The sequence below is a fragment of the Mytilus galloprovincialis genome, chromosome 3, assembly GCF_965363235.1.
Source record: "Mytilus galloprovincialis chromosome 3, xbMytGall1.hap1.1, whole genome shotgun sequence".
In the NCBI taxonomy this organism is placed as follows: Eukaryota; Metazoa; Mollusca; class Bivalvia; order Mytilida; family Mytilidae; genus Mytilus; species Mytilus galloprovincialis.
The window spans coordinates 5,211,167-5,228,937 of NC_134840.1; the positions used below are offsets into that span (position 1 = coordinate 5,211,167).

Genomic DNA, 17,771 nt, shown 5'->3' on the forward strand with positions numbered 1-17,771 from the left:
TTCATGTGTTATTTTACTCTAGCTTTGAAACTTGAATCCCTGAGTTCAGATACTGGTTTTTGTCCGGGTAAAGACATTCTTGCTTTAGACTCTTCGCTATATGTGTTGAAATGATTGCATGGGTTCTTGGTTCTCTATGCTGAGTCCTGTATTATTGTCCTCCTACCTTAGACTCATGGGTGTCTGTGCTATGATAATAGTTCCTGGGTTAGTGTCCTCTTGTTCTGTCCTGTAATATTTGCTGTCTGTGTTATGATAATAGTTCATGGGTTATTGTCCTCTTGCCTTGTCCTGTAATACTGTTTTTCTGTTCTGAGATACTTGTTCTTGTATTATTGTCCTCTTGTATGAATTTTTGCCTGTCTGTGCTAAGATATTTGTTCTTGTGTTATTGGTCTCTTGTCATTTTTCTTGAAACTCTGTGCAAAGATTTGTTTCCTTGATAGCTCTCCTTACGCCCTGGACTATTGCCTTCTTTAAGTATTGCTGTTGATTAATGATTTATTAAACGTTACCAATTTGCTTTGATTCTTTTTAATGAATTACCAACCGAATAGTGTGAGACATATTGAAATGCCTTGTGTGTCGTCAAATGCTTATGTTTGGTCTTTTAAACTGCTCTCGTAGATACAATGAAATATAATGCTCTACTGATCATATTTGATCTTGCTTTTCATATGCATGTCTGCCTTAATAAATTGTAGTTAAAATTATTTCGTATCTAACCTATATACACTGTGTAGTTACCTTCACCGATACTCAATAACAGGTGTATTAAAATGAATTTTTACTTTTAACTAGTATATCTTTAAAATTTCCGATTCATTGAATTTCAGTAAATTGTATCAATACAGTTTAACTTCCTCCTACATACAACGAATAAAAGGAACGAGTTAATTACAACCCCACAAATGTTAACAATAATACATTCATTCGGAGTACTTTAAAAGATCCGAGGGAAAAATGGCAACTGTAAGTAAATATATGTATAATATGTATGTATATGTATAACTTATTATTCTACAAATGTTAATAATATTACACTCATCCGGAGTACTTTAAAAGACCCGAGGAAAATGGCAACTGTCAGGGCCGTAACTACATTGAGGCAAATGAGGCAAATGCCTCATGTTTGAAATTTCAAAAAAAAAAAAAAAAAAAAAATTAACAAAAAGATTGTCAAATTGTTTTGACGGAAAGTGTCTTGCAAGAAGCCAGTTCTCTTCACTCTCTGGTGTAGCCCCTTCACGTTTTTCGTGATCCATGTTTCTATTTTACTTTTAGTTACTACTAGAACACACCCGTGATATCGGGTCCGTGACTGAATTAAGTCTTATTTTAGTATTGGTATTGTCATCTGATAAAGTCATGCCGATTATAAGATACACAGTTTTCTCTGTTTTCAAATCTTTCTGTTTGAAACCGTCGAACTGGAAATTTTGAATGATTGGTAGGTAATATTATTTTTTTGGAAAACAACAGGTCATTCGTATTGTTATCTTAGAAAGTCTTACTGATTAAAATACTACAATAGGGAATATTTTGACAATGAATGAATTTAGTAGTGTCAACCCTGTATTTATGACCCGTGTATATAGCAAAATCCTAACTTAGCCTGGGGTCCTGGCTAATCTTGTCAGTATACGACGCGCAGCTAGATTGGGCCGGATCCCAGGCTAAATCCTAACTACACCGTTTGGTGGTGTGCCTGTCAGATGCGGAACGTACAGATAAGGTAATAGGTATAACAGGTGAATATACTATTGGTATCGGTATCGGATTCGACCCGGAACTTGTTAATTATTGGCAATATTAATTATGTGTAAAACAAAAGGGTCTGGAGTGGTGTAATTTTTAATCTACACCACTGTCCTATATTAGCTATGTATAAAGTTGAATTCTTTGATTCATCGTTTTTACGTGATGACGGCTGACAAATTGGACCTCGTAATTTTAGTATTATAGATTGTTTGTACTTCTCACGGGGGGGGGGGGGGTAACTTCGATATTTTCTTGGTAGGGGGGTGCCATTTTTGCCTCAAAAAACGTACCCATTTTAATATAACATTCACTGAAATTCAGTACCTATAGTTATATAATTATTTAAGAAAGAATGACCTATACTTATATACAATATTTAAAATATGACCCATGCTTATATAAGCACTAACTCATCGGTGTTCATTTGGGAACTTATTTGAAAGCACTTTGTTTGAAAGGTGAACTTTCAAATGAATTGATTTAATTTAATATAATAATTGACCATTAATAATGTATGATTCTCAATAGCATATTTATATATGATATGTAGATCATACCTTAAATCAATATATATATCATAGGATGTCATTAAAAAGGAGAGTCATTTTTATATAAAATCTCGCAAAATTATGACCCATATTTTTGGCACATCCCCGTATACCCAATAATAGGAAGTTGACCCCCCGTGGTACTTCTATGTCCCGGGTTTGTCTTTTGTTAATTTATTGTCCTACTTAATGACTATAGTCTGAGTGTTGATTTTCATTTGTAAACGTGTGGTTTTGCAATGTTGCGTGCCAACCGATGTCCAGAAAATGTTCGAGAAAATATTTTAAGAATATACGATGCTACAAGACACAGAAATGAATCGTCGTTTCTGCATGGAGAATTGAACTTGATATCAAAGAGAACAAAACTGGCTTTTTTCGTAGATAAAACTAGAAAGCTGACAGGGTTTAAATTGAAATATGGTCACCAATTTCACGGTATCAAATAAATTGAAAAAAAAACAACAACAATGTATTGCCATATAACCTTTTACATTGAAGGGTTACCCTTGCATTAAGTCATGTCCAGACTCTTTTAACAGAAATAAAAAAGGAATATTGAGTACACGTGCACGGAACCTAATCGCACACAAAGTCTTTGTATAGAAAAATACGAATGATCAATTGTTAAAGTTTAATTCCTGTTCTTCATCTTGATAGTTGCTGGATGGTCTCCAACAATAAAAGAATCATTAATATCGTAAAACAAGATCAAGATGGTTCCTAGTGTCGACTTTAACAGTAGTTAAAGTATAATATTGCACTGTCACTATATCTAAATCTAGTCATAAAAAAATAACCAAAGACAAGACAAGAACAGACAGACAGATTCAGTATTAAGGATTATGAGAATTACGATTTTTGCTTTATCCATCATATATATATATCGATCTTAATGTTATCCCTAAAACCTTAAAGTCTTTTACAATGAATTTTTGTTATTGCTATGAGACCAGAATATTGTTGAAAAAAAATAGCTCAGAATGCACGATTTTGCATTATTTTTCTCAGAGCGTCTGGGGGCCTTCAGCGCTCCCCCCAACCAGATCCCTCGCCAAATTTTTTTTGCCTCACTTTTAAAAGAGGCTAGTTACGGCCCTGACTGTAAGTAAATGTATGTATAATATGTATGTATATGTATAACTTATTATTCTACAAATGTTAATAATATTACATTCATTCGGAGTAATTTAAACAAACCGAGAGAAAATGGCAACTGTAAGTAGTTATATGTATAACTTATTAGGTGAAAATGGTTAACGTGAGATGACTCTGATTTATGTTTTAAGTCTGTCATAGGTCAGATGATCTCAGATGTCTACTTTGGACCTTCTGATATTAAAAAGGCTTATTATATTCTGGATTTTACCCTATTTTTTATTAGAAAATTATAAATCTCTTCAATGATGACACATGGACATTTATATAATAGTACTTCAATCTCTTTTCGGTCGAATTGATGCGATTCTGACTGGTTTTTTTTTGTCCCATGTTTGTCTTGTTCTACCAGATTTGGTAGTATCATATGCGTACTGATGTCGATCCCCGCATCCGTTGCTTTCAATTAGTGCTCTCTATTTTGTTTAGCGATACCTTGTTTGATCATTGGTATTTAACCATTATATATTTATCGTAGGCAAAATTAGGTGATTATCCAACCTAAATAGAAACAATGTACCTTTTGGACTTTAGCATTGCTCATTCCATTTTATGATCTTAAAAAAACTATATGTTGCTGATACTCAATTTTCCGTTTTAATGATATAAAATAATCATATGGTCTTATTGTGTATCAACCAATCTATTACATTGCAGGTAGTGAAAAATATTTAAAAAAATAGACGGTTAACCGTCTAAATTATAACACGATGACGTCACGATAATTTCGACTCTTTTTTTTTGGGGGGAGGTATTTTTTAACCTAGTCCACAACTTTGATTGAAGTTTACAGTAAAAACGAAGTCGATGACCCTATAAATGAAGACAACAGTAGTATACCGCTGTTCAAAAGTTATAAATCAATTGAGAGATACAAAAATCCGGTTACAAACTAAAATCGAGGGAAACACATCAACTATAAAAGAAAAACAACGAAACAACAGAAACACTGAAGTGCAACAAAAACAAACGACTATGCAACAAACATACAAAACAAACTATTGGATAACAACTGCCATACTCCTGACTTTATACAGGACATTTTAAGAAAAAAAAAGATAGGTTGAACCTGATTTGGTGGTTAGCCAAACCTCGCGCTTTATGTCCATGTTGATTATACCGATAAAATGTACAAATAAATACAATAAGATTTAGAACAGAAATATAGATAAATAAATAAAATAATAGTACATTTTGAAATGTTAACCATATAATAATATATATAATAATTTTACATCATAGAAACGGAAATTGTTGTACCAAGAACATATTAGTTTTTAAGAAAATCATTATTTTTTCGATTTTCAGATATAGTTCATAGAGCCGAAAATGTGCCACATTTAAAGAAAATCTGTTGCATAGCCCATTTACTGTAACTTGACCTTAACTCTAACGGAAGTAAAACTACATTTACTGTAACTTGACCTTAACTCTAACGGAAGTAAAACTATCAAACACATATTGATAACTTTAAGAAGTCAAACTGTGTAATCTCTTGGTTAATAACATTAACGGTACCAATTTTTCTGCACCAGATGCGCATTTCGACAAATAATGTCTCTTCAGTGATGCTCGTGGCCAAAATATGTAAAATCCAAAGCTTATATAAACGATGTTGAGCTATAATCCAAAAGTTCCAAAAAAGTATAACCAAATCCGTGAAAGGAATTAGAGCTTTGCATGAGGGAGATACATTCTTTAATTTATAATTTTTTTTAACATTTTGTAACAGTAAATTTAACTGTATAATCGGTTTCCCTGTGATATCTCATTTGTACTATGCATACATGTGATGTGTCTCATGAGCCAAATAAATCTGGGTTTGATTGGCGAATTCCATTTATGCCTTCGTTTTCTTAATTTGGTTTTATCATATAAAACTGACTTGTGTTCACTAAATAAAATTGATTATTTTGAGATCCGCTTACATATAGCCTAAATTGTTTCAATAATCTCTGGGCGTCAATGAGACTTAACGGCTTAATAAGACTGGTATCTACTGTCAGATTAAAAGAAAAAAAAAAACAATATTTTAGCAGTCAAAAAGGTCTACGAAAATTCGAAAAAATGCCATGATTTGTCAGAGCCTATCTTGTTATTGGGACCATCCGACGAAGCTAAATAAGCTGCTGAATTCAATACAAATCATTTTTTAATAAGAAATTTGTAATCCTTTGCGCGTACATAGCATAGTTACATGTACAGATGTCTAATTCGTCACAATAATTAACTGTACATTATAATATTTTTTGAATTTGAGTAAAACATATTTTGATTTGTATCGATCACGATAGAGTGACAAGCTATGAAATTTGTTGTCTAACTCAAGAATTCTGTATATTAATATTTGCATTTAAATAAACACATCATAGACGAATGAATTAAAATTTGGTATGCCATACGCGCGTTGGTCTACAAAAAAAACACCATGCAATATCGCGCGAATCAAAAAAATATATTGTAAGTTCAAATAAAGTAAAAGGTTAAAGATCATTCCAAAAGGTATTGCTTAAAAATAGCTTTCCAATGTACTTGCCATGTGGATATATATTGAAGCCATATTGAAAAAAAATATGTTAATCAAGGAGACGGTTTTTAACTAATGTTCAAATCCCATAATTCGATTAGGAGATGACGAATCAAGGTTACAAACAAAATACGAGGAAATCGCATGAACCTACGCTGGACTAGGTGCACCGACAGAACAAACAGCGAATAGTGGTAGGCATGCATCAATCGCCATCTAAATTAACACTCAGTCAAAATGTCACAACCGGAAATATAACACAGTCAGTAAATACAAATTATACGACTATGCTGGAATCTAAAGAAGAAGACCCAGGAAGTATGTCACTAGTATTTTGAGACACCGACACATTGTATCGGATAACCAGTTCATTGAAATGACCGTAAAACTGATTAATGTCGTTTTAAATCGTTCTTACTTAAAACTCTATAGGAGTAATTTATGTGCTGGGAGCGCACAACTGTAAATGCAATCTGTATACTGTCAGCATGCAAGAATGTAATGTATTCCTTCTTTTTTCTTGATAGGGAGATGCTGGTCTAATTATTGCTGTACTTGTGCTGCTACTAGTAATAGGCCTTGGTTTATTCGGAGCATTCCTTTGTTGGAAACTCCGTGAACAACATTCAAGCATAAACAATTTGCAGGACCAGTTGGAAAAGTTGAAAGAATATGATAATCATAGAATAATCAATTTAGAAAAACAAATCAAATATTTAAAAGCAAACATTCAAGCTGACAAAGGAGAATCGTCAGAAATAGTGGATGAAACGGTTACCTTTAGACAAAAGAAAATAAGCAATGACGACATACATGTGGATGTTGATGATATTTTACCGAACAATCCACAACACCAGGACCGTTTAATCAAACCATCAATGGTCATCAAAATTGGAAAAGATATCACAAATGCCCACGGACATGTACAACTGGATTCTCAAGTTGTTGCAATTGCCCAGAATAATTACAAACATAAAACAAAGTCAAAAAATCTAATTGGAATTGATGAAATGGACTTTGTTCTCAAAGAGGGAGACAAATTTTTCATGTCCGAGACAACAAGGCGACAAACTATTTATAATGGGAGGCCAACCTCTGTACTTATAAACGAGTCTTCGTTTCACGAGGAAAAGGGAAAATCTGAGAAAGGTATCTTTGTGCATAAAACTTTAGGTAAATCAGGAGGCGTTCTTCAGGTTTTGGGAATACAACTAGTGATTCCAAGTGATGCTCTAACAGAAGATACACAACTTACTGTCGGAGTAACTTGGGATGCATCTATTTATCCATCACTTACTAAACAAAGTTCTTTATTGAGTCCAGTAGTCGTTTGCCAACCTGCAGTTAAGTTCCTTAAGCCTGTAATCTTATCATTCCCTCATTGTGCTGTTCATGAAAAGGAAAACTGGATACTCAAAGTATTAAACAGAGAAAATGATTTGCATTGTAAGAATGATGAATGGAGAGACCTTGATGAAGAGAATGCTGGTGACATTGATATAAACAACAATAAAGTAGTATTAAAGTTAAGACATTTCACGCTATATGCAGTTGTTGGAGAAAGCTTGGAAGGAAAAACAGCAGCAAAGGCAGTGAAACTTTTAGCCTTTACTTCTCCTTTACAAAGAGATAAAATGTTCACTGTTCGAATCTATTGTATCAATAACTATGATGAAATTAAGGTGAGTGATTGTACATGATAACATGAATGTGCCCTGAAACATTTTATGATTAATCTTTTAAATTTTGTTCACTAGCGTAAATATGATGAAGATAGTTCTAAAAAAAACCACATATCATAAGTTTACCACTGAGTGAGACCGTAGAAATAATATCAATGTGAAACTTCAATAGTGAGACGTCGGATAATATTTTAATACATGGACTACCAAGTTATTATTTATAAACATGACAAGGGGGAGGGATTTCAACGTTTATTTTTTTTCTCTCACAACGACGAAGACTTAATTTTGTTCTTCATGCTAAGCAAGTTTTCATGATTTCAGAATTTCACGTAAACAAATATTAAGACAGCTTCAATTTTTTTCGAGATACGCAGTATATATTAAAAAAAATCACATAAATTCTATGTAATCCGGGGACAAAAGTAAGGTTCAAGTATTATCAAGTGGAATGTCTGAATCTTTCGTCAAAGAGTCCATTGTATTTTGTTCAACAACTTAGTTTAAACATATTTTATTTCCTCAAAGTAAAATGGATTGGACACAAGTAAACCATACAATAAATTACAATACAATATTAATATGAGCATGCAATAATTCAAAATATACAATACTTTACCAGTCTATCAATTGAAAAAGATGAAACAGTAATGACGTAAAAATTGTAATGATGATGATGATGGTGATGATGATGATGATGTGATGATGATGATGATGATGATGATGATGATGATGATGATGATGATGATGATGATGATGATGATGATGATGATGATGATGATGATGATGATGATGATGATGATGATGATGATGATGATGATGATGATGATGATGATGATGTGGATGTACCGCAAATAGACTTATACCAGTTAGATGTTAGTAACTTAACATTCAGTTTATGGTCACCAGGAAGCCATCTTAGATTCGTTCATCAGAATTTTTCTCTGGTGTGTATATAAAGAACAGTCGAAAAGGAAATGGTGTACAGTCTCAATGTTGCATCCACAAAAACAAGGTGGGTCAGCAATTATATTAACTCTTAAAACTAATAGGGGATATTTCATTTGAAGGTCTAGTCAGATTTTCTTCTCTCTCTTAAGTATTACAAAACCTCGTCATATAATATGTAATGTCATTTTTATTATTTCCATGAAATTTGTTTTAGGACATTAAAAAGGAGGCAATGAAACTAAACGAGAAGCAGGCTGATGTTCTACAGCCATTGTTTATTCGTGATAATGATGAAGATGTGACTGTAAGCTTAATGAATGTTTCAAAGGGATGGAAAACTGATGGTGAAAAATCTCAGGTACACAACTCGAACAATTTAAGTATAAGAATTGGTTTGCTGAATTAAATTTCAGGTATTCTATGTACACAAGACGTGTCTTATTATAAATTAAAAAAAAAAATAAAAAAAAATAGTGCTATACAAATCGATTGAGAGAAAACAAATCCGGATTACAAACTTAAACCGAGGGAAACACATCAACATTAACAGTAACAAAATTCATGAATTTTGCGATACTTAAATGTAAAATTTTAGATGGCGTATCTCTCTAAATGTCTACAATTATCTTAACAAAAAACATAACACCATGTTGTCGAATACAGTTTTTATCAAATAATGCATTTTTAAATTCATATTAAAGGAAATCTTGAACCAAAACGAACTTTGATTTTTATATGAATACGCTTTAACAAAATTAATTACCCAAAGCATGTTTGCATTAGTTCTCTCTATAAACATTTATAATATAGTTATGCAATAATGATATGAAAGTGTTCAGGGTCCCTCACAAGTAATATTTAATTCGTTTGGTTAAACAAAATATATACAAATATAGAATACCTCAATCGCACTACTAACAGGAATATGTAAAATTGTCTTACCTCCTATACATATCTAGGAATGTGATTGGTTAAAAGCGTCCGCGTGAAGACCGTGTATATTTGATATTAGGTTAGTAGGTAGGCGGGGCTTATTTCATACACGGTTAGTAGTGGAGTTATATCCCTTTAAATTCCATATTAGGTAGTAGGGAGGCGGGGCTTATTTCATACACGGTTAGTAGTGGTGTAACGTCCCTTTATAAAAACAAAACAGAACTGAGAAAAAATCTTCAAGATTTCAACAGACGAAGATTAAGATTGAAATAAATTCATTAAACAGTTTTAAACCTAACAAGTTGTTATCGTTGGCTATTGTTCTTGTAGGATCAATGGAATGAGTTTCTTAATGCTAACAGTATTGAAGACTGGCTTGCTCATTTTGGTAGATTACAAGTCTAAATTTTACACGTTAAGATAGTCGGTTAGATAAATTCGTTACATAGTGTGCTAGTGACGTAATACGGTATATATGGGGTCAGTAAATTCCACTGACCCCATATATACCGTATTACGTCACTAGCACACTATGTAACGAATTTATCTAACCGACTATCTTAACGTGTAAAATTTAGACTTGTAATCTACCAAAATGAGCAGAAATGAAACTGAGGAAACACACATCAAAATGGGATTAATTGATTTAAGTGATTCAATGATAGAGAAAACATCTAGACATATGGTCAAATTCTATATCACGGTATCAAATCTGTAGTGAATTATGCCATCAACACCGTTCAAAAACACAAGGATTAATTACTATGAATAAAACTTGCGGAGTGTTTCTTCATTTAAAGGAAATGCAGATTAATCAAAACTATATCTTCTAAATAAAATTAAAATCAGTACAATACAAATGTATTATCACAAAAATACAGTTCGCCTGTGGATGACTCATCACCTTTCAGAAATGGTGTTTATATGATACATACTACTTTATTTTATTTTCTAGAATATTGACTTTGAATGTATATGGCACTGTTTGTCTCCATCCTGTAAGTTTCTTTTTCATCCTGAGACAACTGTTAACAAAATAGTCTGTGATTTCAACTATAACCAACATTCATCAACAAAGGTGCGAAGTCTGAAAGTTGCTCAAGAACAAATACAGGTAATACATCTTAACGAGGCAGCTCAAAGTAGAGATTTATTATATGATAAGGTTGGTGATTATATTATAAGTATAGAAAATTACTGAATCAGATGTGATAGAACCAGTCTTTCTACAATATTCTATATAGGGAAGAAAAAAATGCTTATACTAGTACATGAGGAAGTTTTTGAATTTTTGAATTTTTACGTATACTTTAAAAATCTCGCTTTATTGTCTTAGTTAATAAATAGGATGAATAAAATAAACTGTAGAATAAAACAACTATATTATAAAAAAAAAAAAAAAACAGTAAATCGTTATGTGTCAATATCTTTTTTTTCAGTTTTTGCCTCTTGCTTTAAAGGAAAATGTCGGGCCAGAGTATACACTGCTTCAAAAAATGATTTTAAAATTAGATCCCAAATCAGACAATGATTACAGAATACTGGCAGAGAAAATTGGTTACACATATGAACAAATAAAATGGCTGGAAACACAAGACAGTCCTACAGAAATACTGCTAGACAAATGGATCAGTGGTGGAAAACTTGTTTCAGATTTGAAAGGTCATTTATCAGACATTGGACGACTGGACGTTCTTTCAGAGATTGAAGAATATGAAAGCAGTATCGCCTAAATAATAACCATCTCGTGAGATAATATTGGTTATATCACATAGGTTATCATCACGTTAGATATTTCCTGTATATGAAATCATCATATTATATATTGTTATTTGATACCCTACTAAATTATAACGCGAAACATTTGGCAATGTTATACCTCAAATATTTCAGGTCTATGAATATTATTTGATATCCGTACTTACATTGATTTTTGTTTTCAATAAATTAAAACATAAATATATATGTTTTGATTTAAAGCTATAAAAACCTCAAGTCCTACATTCTGTCGATACTTATATTTGGGCATTGCACAATTTCATAAACTCGTCATAGATACCAGGATTTATATTTTTATATATGCGTCAGACATGCGTTTTTATTCTACAAAAAAACTCATCAGTGACGCTGGAATAAGAAACGTTAAAAAGGTCAAAATAAAGTACGAAGTTGAAGAGCAATGAGGACCAAATATATCTAAAAGTTTATCCATCTGAAACATGACAAGTATCCTTATATATTTACAGCTGGATGAGAGAAGTTCTTAAAAACATACCGATAAAATCGATTGATATGCAGCAACGATTATTATTTTTCACATTCAAATAGTCCTTATTCAGATGGAAACATGTGAAATGTAATGCGAATACGTCGAGAAGAACGCATTTACACGTTCCAAAATCGAAATGATTCAATTTTGATTTTTTTAACTCTTTAAACAGATAATCTATTGTGTAAAAAAAAAATGTCTTTAATTTTGTTCTACATGAACAGAGATAACTTTTAATCTTTGTATTCCCAGAAATAAAAAAAAATGAAAAGATGTGGTATACTTGCCAATGAAACACCTTTCCACCATAGAAAAAATAACGCAGAAGTTAACAACGATTAGTCACTGTATGTCCTTGAACAATGAACAAAAGGGGAAAAAAGACTAATATTTGTATATTCTTGTCATGATTATGAGCTGATCGGCGTGCTCACAACTTAGTTTGGGAATATAGGTCTATTTTGAAAAATTGTATCATGCTTAGAACTATTTAAATGCATTGATTTATTCAAATGCTCTTATCGTTAAGCAGAAAAGAATAACATTTTTTTCGCTAAATAATGAATTGTATATATATTTCAAATAAAATTATCTAACAGATAAATTCTTTAAGATGAACAATTGTGCTCTAGAAATATCTTTTCCTTAGTGTGGTTACCAGATTAAACAAAATATTGATTGTGTTGTCTTTATCATACGAGGAGTCACCTATCTATTGTTCCCGGGTCATCGGTTTACCAATTGTAATATCACATTTAGTTTTACAGTTACGCAAATATCTTTATTTCTATGGAAATAAAGATTGCAATTAATACAGGCAGGAAACTATTTAAGACAAAATGTACTAATTTGTCCTTGAAAAAGTACAGTTTAATCTAATATAAAATAGAAGATGAGATATGATTGCCAATGAGACAACTCTCCGCATGACCAAATGACACCAACATTCTGTATATATGTGAATGTCCCAAATCATGAGCCTGTAATTCAGTGGTTGTCGTTTGTTGATGTGTTACATATTTGTGTTTCGTTCATTTTTTGTACTTACACGGTGGGTATGGTTGTCCTGCGAGAGAACGTACTGTGCTGGTGATTCGGTCCTGACGGGTGCTGGTGATCAATGAAAAAATGTAAACAAAGACGAAAATGATGATTTTTGACGTTTTCACTCATAAAAAATGGAAGAAAACAGTTGAGATTTTTCAATTTCGTTTCTTATGGGTCCATATATAAACCATTAAAAAATTGACCCTCTAAACTGTTTCAGTAAGCGTAACACAAAAATGCTCATTTTCAGAAAATCTCGAACTGAAAAATAAAACAAAAATGCTCATTGAGTCCGCTTTCTATACCGCAATCCACACGACAAAACAATTTTGTGAAAAAACATTGCAATTTATTAAAATTTAGCATTTTCTCAATTTATTCATGTCCTGATACTGTGCTGGTGGGTCCTGTCATTGTGCTGGTGGGTCCTGATACGGTGCTGGTGATTTTGGATAAGAAGTTGGTCATATTTGAAATAAATGTTACAAAATCAATACAGTTAGCCAGATAATTGTTGCCAACAGGATCTATAACTCCTATTTTAGCTCTTGTGCATCCATTTGGCTTTTAACATGTGTTTTCAAATGATCTGAACTTGTATTACATAATAACATAAAAGGGCAACATCTTTCGTCCAATATCAGATAACAATATATAGTATCTAAAATAAGTTAAAAATTCCACAATACTATATAATTCATTTTATGTGTCGATTTGTTCGAAAAAAGTAGAAAAGAAGAGACTTTTATTAATGTCATGATTATCTAACGCTTTCTAGATCTATGCTTAGCATTTATTTCAGATGACATGGACTCCTCACCCTGATGACCCTCCTGCCTTTCATAACTTTATCCGTATACATATATTAATAGATAAACAAAAGGCTGCAACACGTATTTTTGTATTTAAAATGATTCGTTGTAACGAGAATATTTGTGGTGAATGGAAACTGTGAGGGTCACAATCTTAAATTGCTTATAAATGTTTGTGGACCAGTTTCGTTATCTGATCTGAATTTTCTAAAATGTGCAAGGTAGATAGACATTTTGATTTTTTTTTACTCGGTAATGAACCATTGTGTTGATCCCATGCTAAACATAACAAAAATCTCTGTACAAAGGTCTGTGAATTCTCTACAAAAATAGTGATTTTATTTTCACTAAATTCTCTTTATCTACTAAATACAATTATAAATAATGAACTATAAATAATAATGCTTTGCAAGAAGTTTCCCCTTGATATATGTACAAACTTATATCTCTATTATTCATTGTCTGTGCTGTTTTGATACTATTGCAGTTTGCACATTTCGGAATTGACAGGCCACAGGAGGGGTCATAAACCGTACACGAAAAGATAAAATATTGATATAAGTACTTAATTTGCATCTTTGAACCCCCACCCCGGCTTGTTTTTTTAGGAGCCTGTGGTGTCTAAAAATGGTCGATTACAGACAGCCGAGTACGCATTTTCTAGGCGTGTTATTGTTGATTGTTAAAGTCCTGAAAACGGATAGATGGAAACAAAAATGTTTGATATATCTGGCTTTAGATTCATTTTTTTTTAAATATAAATTAAGGCTACATTATAATATATTAATTCTATGAATTCACAATATAAAAAAATGCAGTAAAAAAAATGAATGAAGTGAAATATCTTAGTAAGGAGTCATTACTACAGAGATGGTGTGTTTGACACACAAAACTTAAAAGCTTAGTGATATTTCCAATATTAAAATAAAAGTGTATTTTAGTTGGGTATTTTTTCCATTTACTCATTTTCAATTATAATCAAGGCACATTTTATTTTTATTCATGAAAAATATTTAAATATAGAAAAGAAGGACACATTGTTCACTTCCTCCCCTGTAATTCTTTATCAAAAATATTTATTTTGAAATGAAAAAAACTAAGAAATCGTAATTTTGTTAGTGTTCTCTAGGTTATCTCGTCTTCATTTTCTGACATATTCTAGCCTGCCCTTTCATAAAATAGTGATTTTTTTTAGTGTTCTATCGAACTTTCGAAAAAAAAATATACCTGATAAAAGAGGGACCAAAGATACCAAAGGGACAGTCAAACTCGTAAATCTAAAACAAACCGTTTAGACAAAAAAAATATGTTGGAAAAATCTAACAGCAAGTGATTCTTAACAGCTATAAGATACATTTTTCTTTTACAATACAACTTTTAAATCTTACGGGAAACTATTCCAAGCTTTCACTGTAACCTCGTTCTAACTTATCTCCATCCCTCCCCACCCCACCCCCACCCCCCAAAAAAACACCAAACAAACAAACCCGCAATACTATTGTCATTCTTATAGTCAGCACTCAATTGTTGACAAACAAATGTGTTTTAAGCTGCTAAAGACATGATTCAAACGCTCAGAAAGTCCTTTGTTCTATATTTTTTTTTATGTAAAACCTTTTACATTTTTATTTTATGGGTTATTGTTAAAGGTCGTACGATGACGTATGGTTGATAATACATACTTCCTTTGGTTTCTTATGGAAATTTGTCCATTGACAACAAACATACCACATCATCTACTTTATATAAGTATTGTATAAACTACAACGTATTTTGGTGATCTTGCAAAATAATCGTAATCCCGAAAATCGTAAACATATTTTCTTATCTTAAATGGGGGCAAGAAGGGTTCCATTCACATGCAAATAAATAAGATTACAGTTAATTTTAATTTTTTTTTAGAAAAAATAGGGGTATTTTTTCTCTCATAATAACAGTAAACAGATTCACAGCAATGTCAATTTCAAGAAAGCCGACAACAGCTAATTAGTCAATAACAGTTCAGCATCAATGATCTTGAATATATGCCAGTTTTAACTAAAATATAAAAGCACAGAACCAGGACATAGAAGCACAGAACCAGGACCGTTTTTCTTATCACCAGCACAGCGTCAGGACAATTCCGTTTAACGAACTTGCACGACTTTTGCAATATAATATTGTTGTAATATACTTTGCATGGTACTTATGACACATCAGCGAAAAATTAAGCAACAAAACAGTCGTTTTATTGCCGTTCTGATACAATGTAAACAAACCCACCAGCACAGAATCAGGACCCACCAGCACCCGTCAGGACCAAATCACCAGCACAGTACGTTCTCTCGCAGGACAACCATACCCACCGTGACTTAGGTAGCACAATACAAAGATTTTGTCACTCCCAATCAGACAACTTTAAACGGATGTAATTCATTTCATCCTTCTTTATATTTTATAAATGAGGTACCAAAAGAAAGAAGAAAGGTTAATCTTTCAAATTGTGATAATTTCATTATGACATAATTATTGCATAATTAATTGTTATGTAATTAGTTGCTATATTGTGATGTCCACACTTGAATGAATTTAGCTTCTTTGTTCTTCATAGCATCCCAAAATATTTTATATATTCTTGTACAACACAGCTTGACCTCCAAAACTGTGTCTCAGATTTCCAAAAACATTAATAGAACAAATTTTATACCCAGTTGAATTTAGTGGTCTCTTATGAATTGATGTTGCAAACTTCATTGAAGATTTATGAGAGAATGAAATACAATAGGAAAAATCTGAGACACAATTTTGGAGGTCAAACTGTGTTGTGTGAGAATCTATAAAATAAAGAAGCTTAATTCATTCAAGTATAGACATCACAATATGGCAACTAATTACATAACAATTAATGATATAATAATTATGTCATAATGAAATTATCACAATTTGAAAGATTAATCCTTCTTCTTTCTTTTGGTACCTCATTTATAAAATTTAAAGAAATATGAGTGGAATTACATCAGTTTAAAGATGTCTGATTGGGGATGAAAAATCTTTGTATTGTGCTACCGTAATAAAATGACGGCGTTAGTTTTCTCGTTTGAATTGTTTTACATTGTCATTTCGGGACTTTTATAGCTGACTATGCGGTATGAGCTTTGCACATTGTTGAAGGCCGTACGGTTATCTATAGTTGTTGATTTCTGTGTCATTTGGTCTCTTTTGGAGAGTTGTCTCATTGGCAATAATACCATATCTTCTTTTTTATATTAACTCATCAGATGGATACAAATAGAAATACTACACAGAGTGGACTAAGTTTGTTTTGATACACAGTTTTTTATTGCCTTTGAACTACATGTCATTGGCTTCGAGTTATCTCAGTTCGGTGCTTTCAGGTCGTTATTTTTTGTAATTTATCCTTTTCAATGGATTTTTATATTTCTGACGTAAAAGGAACGAATTATAGAATACTATAGTACATACGTCCGTACTTCATTCCGTCTGTCAATAATCCATACGTTAAATTTGTAATTTGTAATAATATGGTACTATTATCGCCTAATTGATAAAGAACAATTTTTACATGATTGGATCAATGTACTACAAGCTTTACACTGTTGTTGAGATTGTTGAGTGAAGAATAGCTTTTGTTTTTTTACGTTTGTCATTTTAGAGTCATGAGAGTTTTAACAATCATATTTGACACAATAGTTATACTATATAAGATATTATAATCTATATTTTTATACTTTACTAATACCAAATAAAATGCTTCTAAATTTTTCTTTAAATATCGCAACAATTGTGAAATGAACAGTGCGGGCATATCTGTTTATAACAGTTTGTTCCTATAAGTTGTGCTTATATGCAATTTTCCCTGGTTATGAGAGTTTAGTCGGCCGCAAATGCGTGAAGCCAAGCCACATTGTGTATTTGACTTTCCCAAGGCAGGACACTGCAACGGAATGGTTGTCGCTTGTTGATGTATATCCTACTTGTACATAAATCAGGACGTTGGTTTTTTCGTTTTATGATTTTTTGTCATGGGTTTTACCACTTTTTCTATTTTTGTTACAGTCCAATATATTGCGATTGTATTTC

At 32.0% G+C, this 17,771-nt stretch overlaps 1 protein-coding gene across 2 annotated transcripts; it reads left to right on the top strand.

Annotated features, from left to right (window-relative positions):
* The first annotated feature begins 754 nt into the window (after nt 1–754).
* Nucleotides 755–12,436, top strand: LOC143067017 (UNC5C-like protein). 2 transcript variants are annotated; one of them, XM_076239944.1, is made up of 5 exons: nt 755–972; nt 6,522–7,676; nt 8,842–8,985; nt 10,519–10,677; nt 11,003–12,436. In XM_076239944.1, the coding sequence occupies exons 1-5, from the start codon at nt 964–966 to the stop codon at nt 11,294–11,296; spliced, it is 1,761 nt and encodes a 586-aa protein (XP_076096059.1). In that variant the 5' UTR covers nt 755–963; the 3' UTR covers nt 11,297–12,436. The 2 variants fall into 2 exon arrangements, with proteins under 2 accessions (XP_076096059.1, XP_076096061.1); XM_076239946.1 differs by lacking the exon at nt 755–972 and adding an exon at nt 992–1,085.
* The last annotated feature ends 5,335 nt before the right edge of the window (nt 12,437–17,771 follow it).

Bases quoted from the DNA above. Each gene is read 5' to 3' on its own strand.
- LOC143067017 (XM_076239944.1), top strand. The intron at 8,986-10,518 runs GTACACAACTCG...TTTATTTTCTAG, and splicing joins CTGATGGTGAAAAATCTCAG to AATATTGACTTTGAATGTAT. The intron at 10,678-11,002 runs GTAATACATCTT...CTTTTTTTTCAG, and splicing joins TTGCTCAAGAACAAATACAG to TTTTTGCCTCTTGCTTTAAA.